Consider the following 12839-nt stretch of genomic DNA (forward strand, 5'->3'; position numbering starts at 1 on the left):
CTAGTATGGGTTGTTTATTATTAATAATTAAGCAAAATAATTGTACTTTTTCACAAATGCACTGATGATTAGCTCAACTAATTGTATGTATTACTATATATATATATATATATATATATATATATATATATATATATATATATATATATATATATATATATATATATATATATATATATATATACACACACACATTTTAATTATATTACATAAAAAAATCAATCAGATACATTTATATGATCTGTATATACATACGTTTAAATAAAACACATTCACATTTTTTGAAAGGCAAACCATTTAAAAAAACAGGTTGAGATTAATATGTGAAGGGATCCAATAAAAGTTTGTCTCTGCAAAAGATGCTAACGGTTGATTTCAAATCAAATCAGACCACAAAATGTGTTGGCAATTAAACCAAACCGAACTAATGAACAAAATACAGAAAATCATTCAACTCTGACCATTTATATCAGGCTAGTTTATCTACTTTGGTGAACTTTAACAGTCTGGACGACTGACTCATCGGTTGTGTGTTTCACTGTAAAAGCTTGAGAGAGAAAGTTTGTACGTACCAGTAAAGCGCTCAGCTGCTCAAAGTCAAACATCTCGTTCTCGTACTGTTCGGCTAACTCCTTCCCCAGGATAATGGCCTCTTCCCACATCTGTACACAGAGCACCGACACACACATCATATCAGACGTCATCCTTGGAGCTCATTATGTCAAAACACAGTGCTGTGATATCCTTCTAACCATCGGTGAACAATGCGCTGGGAGCTGACTCAAACAAAAAAAAAGGTGCTTTCTGAGATTTATGTTGAAACGAATGCTTGCATTTTTAATGCATTGTTTTGAACAAAAAAGTGAAATATTAAATCAGGCTTCATGCAATTTTTATGAATGTAAATTTTAGACTTTTTAAGACTAAATAAAGACAATTTAAGATTAAATGAAAGGGAATGCAATATGTCAATGTATTGTGTTCTCCTAACGTAGAGGGTCTAATGAGAACACAGTGAGTCACAACTTCCAGCCGATCTTAATTACTTTGAATTTTATATTTCAATAAATAACTTAACTAGAACATGGAAATAAATTGTACAGTGTCCTACACTTTTGTTCTAGGTGTTAAGCATAAACACGTTCTCAAAGAAACAAGATTTGATATCTTCATTTTGCATCTCAAGTGAATGTATCTTGAGATAAGAATGTTTTCATATTTGCACTGGAAAACAAGTCAAAATGTATTTTTATTGCATTTGACTTGCATTTAATGCCATCACCTTTTAAGGCCTTAAATTGTCAACACACACACACACACACACTTTCCATGACCTCATCTAAACTCTAAACAGTAATACGGATATTCCACGACTCTGACATTCTCTCATATCAAACTTATAACTTCAAATGCCAAGTGTAAATAAAAACCCAAGCTAGCATCACACTCTTGCTGCACAGGATTTGATATATAACTAATTCTTCTTCAAATGAAACTCTGAGTGCATCCTGGCGGCACTGAGAGAGAGAGAGACTGTGATTATATATCAATATCTGCAGTGCATTATTATTGAGAAAGCTGCCAGTAATAGTATCTGCAGTCTGTAGGAGACGACATGGATTAGTTATTCAGACCGGAGGAAGAATAAAAGCAAGTACGGTGCATAAAGTGAAACTTGTACTGTAAGATTGGACCACATGTTCAGCATGAAAATTACTTTCCTCAATTTTCCTGTCAAGACTGCAGAGCACAAAAAAAAAAAGAGTTCACCTCAGAATGAGAATTATTTACACAGCCTCACGACGTCTCAAACCGTACGCGGTTGTGGAAAAACAAAAGAGAACATTTTGAAGCATCCCTTTCCATACAAAGGGCTTTTAAAACACCAGATAAGACTACAAAACTACATTATAAGCCTAGTCCACATGACGTTATGTGCTTGAATTCCCAGTCATCTGAAGCCTGCGATAAACTGACTCAAATTTACATTCAGTTATGCACTCATAATTCTCCATCTTTGAATCTAGATTTAAAATTTGGTTACTCCAAACATAAGAACCATTGTCTTTTTTGCATCAATTGCAATCACTGACTGTGTTTACAAGCACAAAAGAGTCTGATATTAACCAAATTGTGGTCATGCTATATTATAGTTACTACAGTGCAAATAATCTTGTTTTCCCTTTGAATTAAGTCCAGAGAGAGCAGGCAGGGAAAAACAGGAGCAGTTTATGAGTCTCAGCTCTCAGGAGACGTTCAGTCGTGACATGTGGGTATGTCCCAGCAGTCTGAGCCAGTTCAAAATACACTCTCTGAAAAGCTGGAATAATTTCCCATAAAATGTGTAGAACGGAAGAACTACGGCCCAGAGCTGCTCCTCAGCTCGCTTTCTAGGACTGACAGCCTCCTGCCTGCCGCTCTCCTCTCCTCAAACACACACACACACTTTCCGGTTCGATCCTCTTGTGTTCTCTCTCTATTTGACACACTGGGTCAAGATTTGGAGCTGCTGAGCCCAGTAATGGGGTCCAGTCCAGGGCAGCAGATTCGCTAAGAGTCCCCCACTGAGAGACCTCAAGGCTGGGAACAGATCTTGGCATGGCCCCTTACAACCCTCAAATCCCCTCGGCTCCTCTGTCCAGCCCGTCAGACTAATAGAGATGTAGCAGCAGCCAATAATCTTCCTCTCTGCAGGTCACCTGTCCGTTACACAGACAGCTGCAGATTCTCTCAGTACTGCAGATGCAGGATGCATCTAAAGAGGTTCATGCAGGCCATTTGTGACATCTGAATAATTGTTGTTTGTTTAGTAATCAATTCATCGAAGAGTTGCATCTCATCAGCTCAGTATTAGTTCAAACACAATACAGCTAAAACTCCACTATTCTAAAAACAGTCACACTTCCTGAAGTTCATAACTGGTCATCATGTCTACATCAGGTGTTGTGAAGGTAAATATCGTTAGCAGTCGTTACCTTGCCCTTGTCGAAGTAATTGATGATCTCCTGGTACAGCTGGTCTTTGAGTTGACACTGAGTGCTCGCCTGGTAACCCTCTCTCTGCGTCAGGTGGGCGGCACAGGCCTCTTCAGACCACTGACAAAACAACAGCACAATTACACTCTTCAAACACACCGCATTAACCCGCCACTGACCTGCTGAGAGTCTCTATACATTAATACAACCACGACTCAACGTGAAACTTTAAAGGAGTCGTGTATAATTATATTTTCCATCATCTTTTGAAATAAGAAAGTTATTATATGACGAAAACCTAATGAAACTCAAACCTTCCCACGCAAGTGAGACGCAAAGCTGCAACACATCCATCAAAGTGACAATATGTGAATTCATTAACACAGCCGCCCACATATATACATTAAAGGCACCTGTTTGTCCAGTCAAGGTGAGGTAATAAAGATAACACTACTTCAGAACAATATCCCTGATGATTTCAGTCTCATCTGAACAGTTTGAATGACACGTTCAAGCAATGTGATATAAAAAGACCACGTTCAAAGCTCCAGAGAGAGTGGTTATGAAAAACCGACTGTTTTTAGTGCAAAAAAAACTTTATTATAAGCATTATAAGTGGACCACAGGGAAAAAAACAAATGAAAGAAACAAAAAATTATGTGACCCCACTGAACAATAAATGAAAATCTGCAATATGCAGGTGCACAAACACACACACACACACACTTATTGAGCAGTGTGGCCCGCTTTCAGATCGCAGCTGCTGGCGATATTAATTTTGTTGTGCTGAGAATCTGAAAGGTTTTGGCTGTATTCCTGTGCCGGCGTGGAGAGCCCATCTGATAACGCTGATTTATGTGGCCACACTGTAATATTCATTACAGATGCTGCCTGATCCTCTAAACAAGTGATTATAGGGAGAAACTGTGCAGATTAGGAACTCTTGGGTTGTTTTGTGGACTACTCCGTTCAAAGCCACTGTGGAATAAAAACACACACACAGGAAAATGAGCGATCTGATTGGCTAGAGCGGGTCAGCTGACTGTCCTGCTCTGCGATTGGCTGTCACACTGAGCTACTGTATTGTGCTAAAGGCTCGGTCAGGACTGATTCACTGTAGTGTGAACGTAATTGACCTTTCATGGAGCTATGCTAACAGTGGATGTCGAGCACCGCAGGAAGTGCATCATCGGTGTGAGGATGAACAGAATCCGAGCCACGTGTTTGTTATTCAGCATGAGCGCTTCTGGGGCATTTAACCAGAAGGTTGTTGGAGAAGTTGTTCAGCACTCTGTCATCATCATCATCATCATCATCAATAGAGTGGGGGAACTATGACATCAGAATCCTGAAGTCTTATTCACCACGCGTTCCTTCCAGATTTCCCTATGGGGTTTTTCAATTAATGAGTAAAGCAAAGCCTGTGGTAAACAACTTGAGGATACTTTTACGTTTTGTTCTACAATGTCCACACACAAAACACAATTTTCGAAAGCAGGTATATTCATTTTTGAAAACACATGTTTTTAATAAGTAACAGAGCGGTCTACATAGTAGAACAAAATGTAAAAGTATTGTCACGTTAATAGCCTGAAGGCATGTTTAAAGACTTACTAAATATATTCTGAATCACTGTAGGCAGGCATAAAACAGGACTGATCAGCTGCAAAGCTTCAGGATTTGGTGCGGTCTCTGAACAGGACTGAGAGGTGTGTTTGTGTTTGCATGAATAGCATGTGAAACACAAGGTGTGTGTAAGTATGTGCACGAAGGAGCAAACAGAACGACGCAGCTATTTATGAAAACAAGCTGCGTGGGTTCGAGAGAACGTGGTGTTCCCTCGCTCACAATGACAGACGATTCCCTCGTCGAATTACTTCTGTAAAGCCCAGATTCACTACAGAACACACGCTGAGCCCGAACGCAGATGTGATTAAACAGCAAGCCTATATACATATTAATCCATTTGCTCAACTAACAGTTAATGCCAATTATCAAGACTAACTCCCAAGATTGACTAGAATAAATTAGCATTTCCTAAAGGACACAGCAGTGCTTGCAAAGCAGCCTCATAATACAATGTTAATGCTTTGGGTAAGCTTAGGTTCTCGGTCATGCAAATGTGCCAATTAAATGGCACATCAGAGCTTTGCATTGGTCATGAAACGCATCTGATGTCTTTTGACTGGCTATATGACTATATGCTTTGTGCTTGTTTGGACTCTCATTCTGACGGCACCCATTGACGGCAAGTGAAGGAATTCTACATTTCTCCAAATCTGATGAAGAAACAAGCTCATCTACATCTTGGATGGCCTAAGGGTGAGAACATTTTAAGCAAATTTGGGGTGAACTATATTTTAAACAGATATAAAAAAGTAACATTCCTATGCAAACAAATGACTCACTCGCAATTTATTATGCAAATATCACTGTCAGTTAAGTATACAAAAACCAAAAAGGGCACCTTTATGTTAAGTGATTCTGGATGAATTAATTACAGAAGTTTTAATACTTGGGTATTAAATGTAATACCTTAAGTTTCATACGTTTTATGCTAAATACTGATGAATTTTAATACTTCAAGCCTTGCGAGCTCCGCAATCATGTCTTTGCCAAAGTTTAAGTGTCTTTCTACCAGAGATTTGTTCTCAAACCTGCACTTGAGGTGACTTTCTAAATGTCAGGTGAGAGCGGCACACACTTGTTCACCTTAACAGAGAAAAAAACATCCTTCTGTAGAACATCAGCACTCAGAAATGTAAATGCGCATGAATTATTCCTGTCTGAGCCTTCAACAGTGAGATTTCCAATTAAATCATACCAGATACTGTAGATCCTGCCATTGAACGAGTGTATGATCATCATTATAACATGTACTCTGAACCTTCCTTTATTGACACGAGTAAGAATCAATGTAGTGTTTACTGGAGACATCCAGAGACGTCTTCCAAGATAAAAGTCCTATCTAGTGAGATAAACGTGTGTGGAGTTACCTTGAGGAGTTTAGCGTGCAGCAGTAGTGTGTATCCGGCCTCGGTGTAGTTATCACACTCCTTATGCAGGTCACACAGCTTATACAGGTACCTACACACACACACACACACACACAGAGAGATACATTAACAATCTGAACACAAACTCTATTACAAAAAACAAATAAAAAGCTTTAACAACAAACTCACAAAGGCCACCAGCTCAGAGCAGCTACAGAGCTTCACATAACGCACGACTCCGAACACAGGGAATCGCAGACACACTTTTCTTCTGTTTTTATATTCTTCGTCAATGCATAGGTGGTTTTCCAAATGATGCAGAATGCATTTATTCTGTGCACTGTACTCGAGTGTCATGTGTTTATTGTTTTGTCATCCAACAAGGATGTCTGATAGCCCCTCGCCCAATTACATAATTGAAGTTATGACAACTGAGTGCATGAAGCATCCAACATTACACATTTCATTATACTTTTGAATATTTTTTTAACTGTTTATTTTAATTTTAGCTATGTAGCTAGTAATTTTCTTTGTGTTTTTTTTTATTTTTGTTTACCGTATTTTCCAGACTATAAGTCACACTTTTTTTCATAGTTTGCCTGGTCCTGCGACTTATAGTCAGGTGTGACTTATTTATCAAAATTAATTTGACATGAACCGAGAGTAATGAACTAAAATGAACTGGTAAGAAATGAACTGGTAAGAAAAATGCTAAAAAGCAGTATTTACTGTATCTGAAATACAGTTATAAATATCTTTACTGTGACTTTGGCTTTATTTAGTGTGTCCTAGCTAAACAAAAGCATAACTTTCTTTGAAAAAACATTTGAAAAGATGGTAGGCTTTATCTTTCCTTCCTTCCAAAAGTACGACTTGACTTGCATCTGGAATTCTCACACTCTCTCTCTCTCTCACACACACACACACACACACACACACACACAAACACATATATATATATATATATATATACAAAGGCACTCACCTGATGTACATCTCTTCTCTCTCGATCTCCTTGTAGAAATTCTGCAAGAGAAACAGGCACATACAAGATCACTTATTCATGCTAAACACTTCCTGACCTCAGTTCACAAAGACCTACAAATCTGTGTTTCAGAGATAATGGGCTCTAGAAGAATCCATCACCACCCCTGTGATGTCTTCTGTCCCTGTGCACTTGTGTCTACCAAAAAACATGTTCAGTGTGTTTGTAAAACTAGTGATTATGTTTGTGAAAGTACAGCCAATCACACAAACCAAGCTTTCCGACGTGGAGTTAATAGCATTGTTTCAGTGAGAGATCATTTTTGATACGCAGTACTGTCCGATTCACGCTCTTCATTGATGCTACGTTTGAACAAAGCTGTAACTTTAATGCTTGTGGGCATGTATAAAGAGTTTGAGCCAATTATAAAGTTACAAAGGAGCTGATGCAATTACTCCACGCCATCAGGACGCCTACACACTCCGCCTAGAGCGTGCTCCGTCAGGAAATACTGGATGCATTTATGTAAGTGAAGATGCACTGTTGAAACACAAGGGTTTGCTGCATTAATGCTCCATCGAGAAATGAAATGTTCCCCTCACCAGCACGTTAACTGTGCAGCTCATGCGGTTCTCCTTGTTCTCGTCATGCATTATGGTCCTGTAGTCCAGAAGTCTCTCCAACAGACGGACCACCAGAGTTACGAAGGTTTCGCCTGACTTAGCCAGATACTTGTGCTTCCTGCAGTGCTCCAACAGACTATCACAGACATATATACAGTACATTAATAGTGAAAGTCACACTGCTGTTTGAGAGACATTTAACTTAAATGTCCCTAAACTCCTTACGACAGTCAATATAAATGACCATAATAAAATGTAAAAGCAAAATTCACTTTTTAATGTAAAGACTTAACTAGTTAGGCATTATGTAACTGGTTAATGATTTGCGCATTTGCCAAAGATTACATTGAAAGGAAGAAAAAAATATTTGAGAATCAGAGTAAGTTCCATTAAAATATGTCCAGTAAAAATAAACATTTCATACAAAATGCACTGAAAAATGTAAATAAGAAGCTCAATAAGACTAGAAACAATTATATGCAAAAAATAATAATAATAATAATTTTAAACATTTTATATTCATATTTAATATTAAATACTGGTGTCATGATTTTTGTTAGTATTTAGATTTTATTTTTAGACTTTTTTTTCACTTGAATTTTACAGTTGTGTGTTTTAGTCATTTTTATAAGTGTTTTTTATATGTCCCTTTAGTTTTTATTAATTTGTATTTATTTGTTTTAGCTTATTTAGTTTTAGTTATTTTAGCACTCAATTATAAATGTAGCCTTGGCTATTAGCTTATATATATATATATATATATATATATATATATATATATATATATATATATATATATATATATATATATAGTATTTTAGTTTAGTTAAAGCCTATTTTGTTTTGTTAATGGTAATAACACAAATATTAAATATGGACAGTTATACACACATATTCTAATACAAATAAGGTTGAGTTTTGATTTTTGTTTTGTTTGTTGTCACAATTATCTTCTCCTCTATTCATGTAGCATCATGTATTAATTATATTAACATGCGTGTGTGTGATTTGCGCTCACATCTTCTGGAAGAGGATTTTGTATTGTTCATCTCCTCGTCCGCCTTCCACCTCATGATCCAGCTTGGTGATGATCTCGTTCTCAAACTGCAATTACACACAGCGGCCATAAATAACGAGTGTGGCTAATTTTTCTTTTCATTAGCGTCATTTCTTCCATCCCTCCTCTCTCTCCTCCTCCTGGGTTTTCTCGCTCTCTTGTGCTGGTGTCAAGAGAGTAATCAGCCGTTATCAGTCACACCGACTGTGAGCTCAACTTTATCTGCTCATTACCATCACTGCGCTTCACTGGAGACACACACACACACACACACTCAACTCTGCATAGCTATCTTTGGGAGGACATTCATTGACACGGTGCAATCTCTAGCTCCTTACCCTAAACCTACCCATCAGGAATAAAGCCCCCGATATACTTCAAATGAAATCGAACAACGAACTCATATGACGTCATTTTGAACAAAATCAGGCCGAAATGAAGTTCATTTTGATTTTTTTTCCACTGCACTGACTGGAGTGTTTGTGAAGCTAGATCAGATGCAAGATTAGAACTAGCAAATCCTACAAACTACAGAATGTTAAAAATAATGCAAATGAACTTTAAAAATGTGTACCCATGCCTGCTTTTTTGGACTAATATTTCCACAATGCACTGCATTTGCGATGGTCCATCAGAGAAAAATAAGAACATAAAGCAGCGGTTTTTAAACATCATGAACGGCTGTGTTTGATTGTGCACGTGTGTATTTGTACACATGCTCTGGAAAGAGCTCTGCAACGGTCTGTTCATTCAATAATTACTTTAAAAAGCAATGAAGTAATGTTTAATTACTGAGAAACACCTGAAGACCATGCTCAGTTAAATATATTAGCATTTTTATATTTAAACATGATTTTAATATTTAAAAAGCACAAGTGGTAATAAAGAGTCATGATTTTTTTTTCGTATTTAAAAGCTTTTAGTATTTACTACTGAAATGTTGGTCTCCTGACATTACTACTTTAAATCACCATTATATATATATATATACACACACACACACACACACACACACACACACATATATATATATATATATATATATATATATATATATATATATACACATTATATATATATATATATATATATATATATATATATATATATATATATATATATATATACACACACATACACACACTTTCTTTAATCAAAACAGTAATATCAAAATAGTAATAGTAATAATCAAAGTAAATATATTTATAATGTTACAAAATATTTTTCAAATGTAAATTTTTTTCATTAAAAAAAAAAAGTATCACCATTTCCACATAAAACAAAACAAATAAATAACAAAATTAAGAAGCACAACTGTGCTCAACATTATTAATAAAAACAAAACTGTTGTTGTTGTTGTTTTTTAGCAGCAAATCAGAATATTAGAATGATTTCTGAAGGATCATGTGACACTGAAGACTGGAGGAATGATGCTGAAAATAAACATCTTTGATCACAGGAATAAATTACATTATAAAACACTTTTAAATAGATTGAAATTGATCTTTTGTGTGCACAAGAGAAATAAACATTAAAAAATAATAATAATCTAACTGACCCCAAACTTTTGAATGACAGCATACGTTCCCGTGAACTGTACTATTAGTATGCAAATTAGGATGCAATGATGTCAGAAATCACACAGCTAGTGATGTCTGTGAGAACTGACCGTCTGGAAGCAGCGTCTGAAGTGAAACTCGCACTGCATCATGTCAAAGAAGATGGGAATGGTGGCTTTACGCAGCTCGATCTCAGGAACCAGCGTCATCTCCAGAATCGGACCCACCATCTCCGGGATGAACTTGATTTTGTGTGGACCTGCAGGATGTTGAGAAGACAATGCTCAAGTTAGCATGCCTGAATTCTTCAGTTTGTTTAAGATCTTTTCTGTGTGTTTTGTGAAGTACAAATAAGATTTGTTTGTGATATTTTTGCCGGCAGCTGCAACAGCACAGGGAATATCAACTCTCAGCTACTTCCTTGCACTGCCTGTTTGTGTCTAACAACAACTTTTATGTATTTTTGTGAGCTGTGTAAAACTTCTATTTCAGAGGCACGATTTCTACAGCTCTCCAAAGACAGACTTTCATCTGAGCTCCGCTAATCTTCAGAGTTTCGCGCAATCACAGCGCTGAATGCAGCCAAACATCTCTGAATCTCTGGTGTGTGTGACTAAACCCGCTATCAAACGCTGCCAGCTAATCAACATCCAACGGCGGCTGAGAACCGCGTCTAGCGTGAGGTGGCAAAAACTCCTTCAGAGGGGAACGTGGGAGCTGAAAATACTTTCACAGCGGTTCCTCCTCAACTGTCCTGCCACTAATTAGCACCTTCACTTTCAGAGCATTTCCATTTGCACGACTCGAAATAACCGCAAGGTGTCTCGGTTGGAAAATAACCCATCTAAATCAGTGCTAAAGCTGTAAGCAGTACAAATGGGCCAGACATAAGCCTTACAAAAAGAAGGCTTTTTTTGTTTGTTTCAGGACACACAAGGGTTGCATAAAAACTACATATTTTATGTGTTTTGATTTGATTTATTTATTTATTTTTATATAAATCACTGCTTTCATTCAGCAAGGATGCATTCAGTTGATCAAAAGTGACAGTAAAGACAATATTACAGAAGATTTCTATTTCAAATGAATTATGTTCTTATAATTATCTATCAAAAAATCCTGAATCAAACTATCACTGTTTTTAACATCGATAATAATAATAATAATAATAATAATAATAAAGAAGCAGTCAATCTGCATTTTATAATGATTTCTGAAGATCATGTGACACTGAAGACTGGAGTAATGATGCTGAAAATACAGCTGCACATCACAGAAATAAATTATAGTTTTAAATATATTCAAACAGAAAACACTTATTTTAAATAGTAATATTATTTCACATTTTTTTCAGTTTTTCTGTATTTTCGAACAAATAAATGCAGCCTTGGTGAGTAGAAGAGACTTTCCAAAAAATAAAAAAAATCTTAAAACTCAAAAGTCGGTACAATAGTTTAATAGGACAAAACGTTAATTTTGTATTTGTCATTGATTTGTAGTTTTCCCGTTGAGTATCTATGCAAAACTGCAGAAAACTTAGGTATTACATTGTAAATAAAATGATCCAAAAATAAGCAGATTTTGCTAAACCATAAAAGCATTTGAGAAAATTGTGCAATAATAAAACCTCACTGTGTTAAGAACTTACAGAAAGACATACCCTTGTGTACTTCACATCTATTTTTGTCTGATTTAATAATGATCGGCTTACCCAGGTTGTACCACATGTCTCGGATCTCGAAGCCAATCTGTCGCCTCATGTCTTGATATCTGTGAAACAGAAATAGGAAGATATTAGAAAAGACTTTAGAAAGATGACTTCATAAAGTCAGAGAGATATGAAACCACAAAATATCTGACAGAACATTTAAATGATTCCTGATACTGATAGTCTCAGCTTGCAAACTTTCATAATAGTGTTCAAACAGGACCGGATGGATGATCAGCGAATCAGAAAGAGGAGTAGAAGCTGTTCAGAATCAATGTCAAACGAGTTTAGGAAACTGACAGAGGATGAGAGTGCAGGCTCGTCCCGAATCGGTGCTCTCATTCAAAGAAAGTGTGAAGTAAGCAGCACGATGACGGATCCCTCCACAGACCTGACGCACATTCATTAGCGCTGGCATTACACGCTGACATTTTGGGATGCCTGTGGCCCTCGGCTGAATTCTGAGCCACCATTGATTGAATTGTCAATATCCTCTCATCCAGTCACAATTTATGATGACAAGGACGAGGCTCGTTGGAGCCCAGTTACACTCAGTAAAGCCTCCACAACTCCTGTCTTCATTCCTTCAGTTTGACCCTCGTTACTGAGGTTTAATCAGTTTCATGCAAGCACATCATGTGACTTCACCTCGAGTCTGACCAGGACCTGATTTAAACAGGATTTAACCTGTTCGTCAGCACCCCCCATTATGGGACTCACAGCTGAAAGTGCTCTACCAAATTAATAATTGTTACAGTTTCCTACTTCAGTGTGTTACAAACATTATTTTGGTGTCTTTGGAAAGAAGACCCTTTGGGCTTTACTTTTTATCAACCAGATTTGATAATGCTCAAAAATATTAAAAATTATAGACTCTGAAGTGCCTTGAATATTTTTTTTTTTTTACCACACTTAAGTAATTTTTTATTTGATATG

At 36.7% G+C, this 12839-nt stretch overlaps 1 protein-coding gene across 3 annotated transcripts in view; it reads right to left on the minus strand.

The window, feature by feature from the left end:
• Nucleotides 1-12839, minus strand: part of dock1 (dedicator of cytokinesis 1) — a 202814-nt gene that overhangs the window by 27073 nt on the left and 162902 nt on the right. For all 3 annotated transcript variants that reach the window (XM_026222208.1, XM_026222207.1, XM_026222206.1), the window contains exons 32-39: nucleotides 11907-11965; nucleotides 10306-10454; nucleotides 8598-8683; nucleotides 7559-7715; nucleotides 6957-6997; nucleotides 5972-6062; nucleotides 2976-3095; nucleotides 573-662 (exon numbers count right to left, since the gene is read on the minus strand). In XM_026222208.1, coding sequence (XP_026077993.1) covers nucleotides 573-662; nucleotides 2976-3095; nucleotides 5972-6062; nucleotides 6957-6997; nucleotides 7559-7715; nucleotides 8598-8683; nucleotides 10306-10454; nucleotides 11907-11965 — 793 coding nt within the window. The remainder of the gene's footprint in view (nucleotides 1-572; nucleotides 663-2975; nucleotides 3096-5971; nucleotides 6063-6956; nucleotides 6998-7558; nucleotides 7716-8597; nucleotides 8684-10305; nucleotides 10455-11906; nucleotides 11966-12839) is intronic.

The sequence above is a fragment of the Carassius auratus genome, chromosome 37, assembly GCF_003368295.1.
Source record: "Carassius auratus strain Wakin chromosome 37, ASM336829v1, whole genome shotgun sequence".
In the NCBI taxonomy this organism is placed as follows: Eukaryota; Metazoa; Chordata; class Actinopteri; order Cypriniformes; family Cyprinidae; genus Carassius; species Carassius auratus.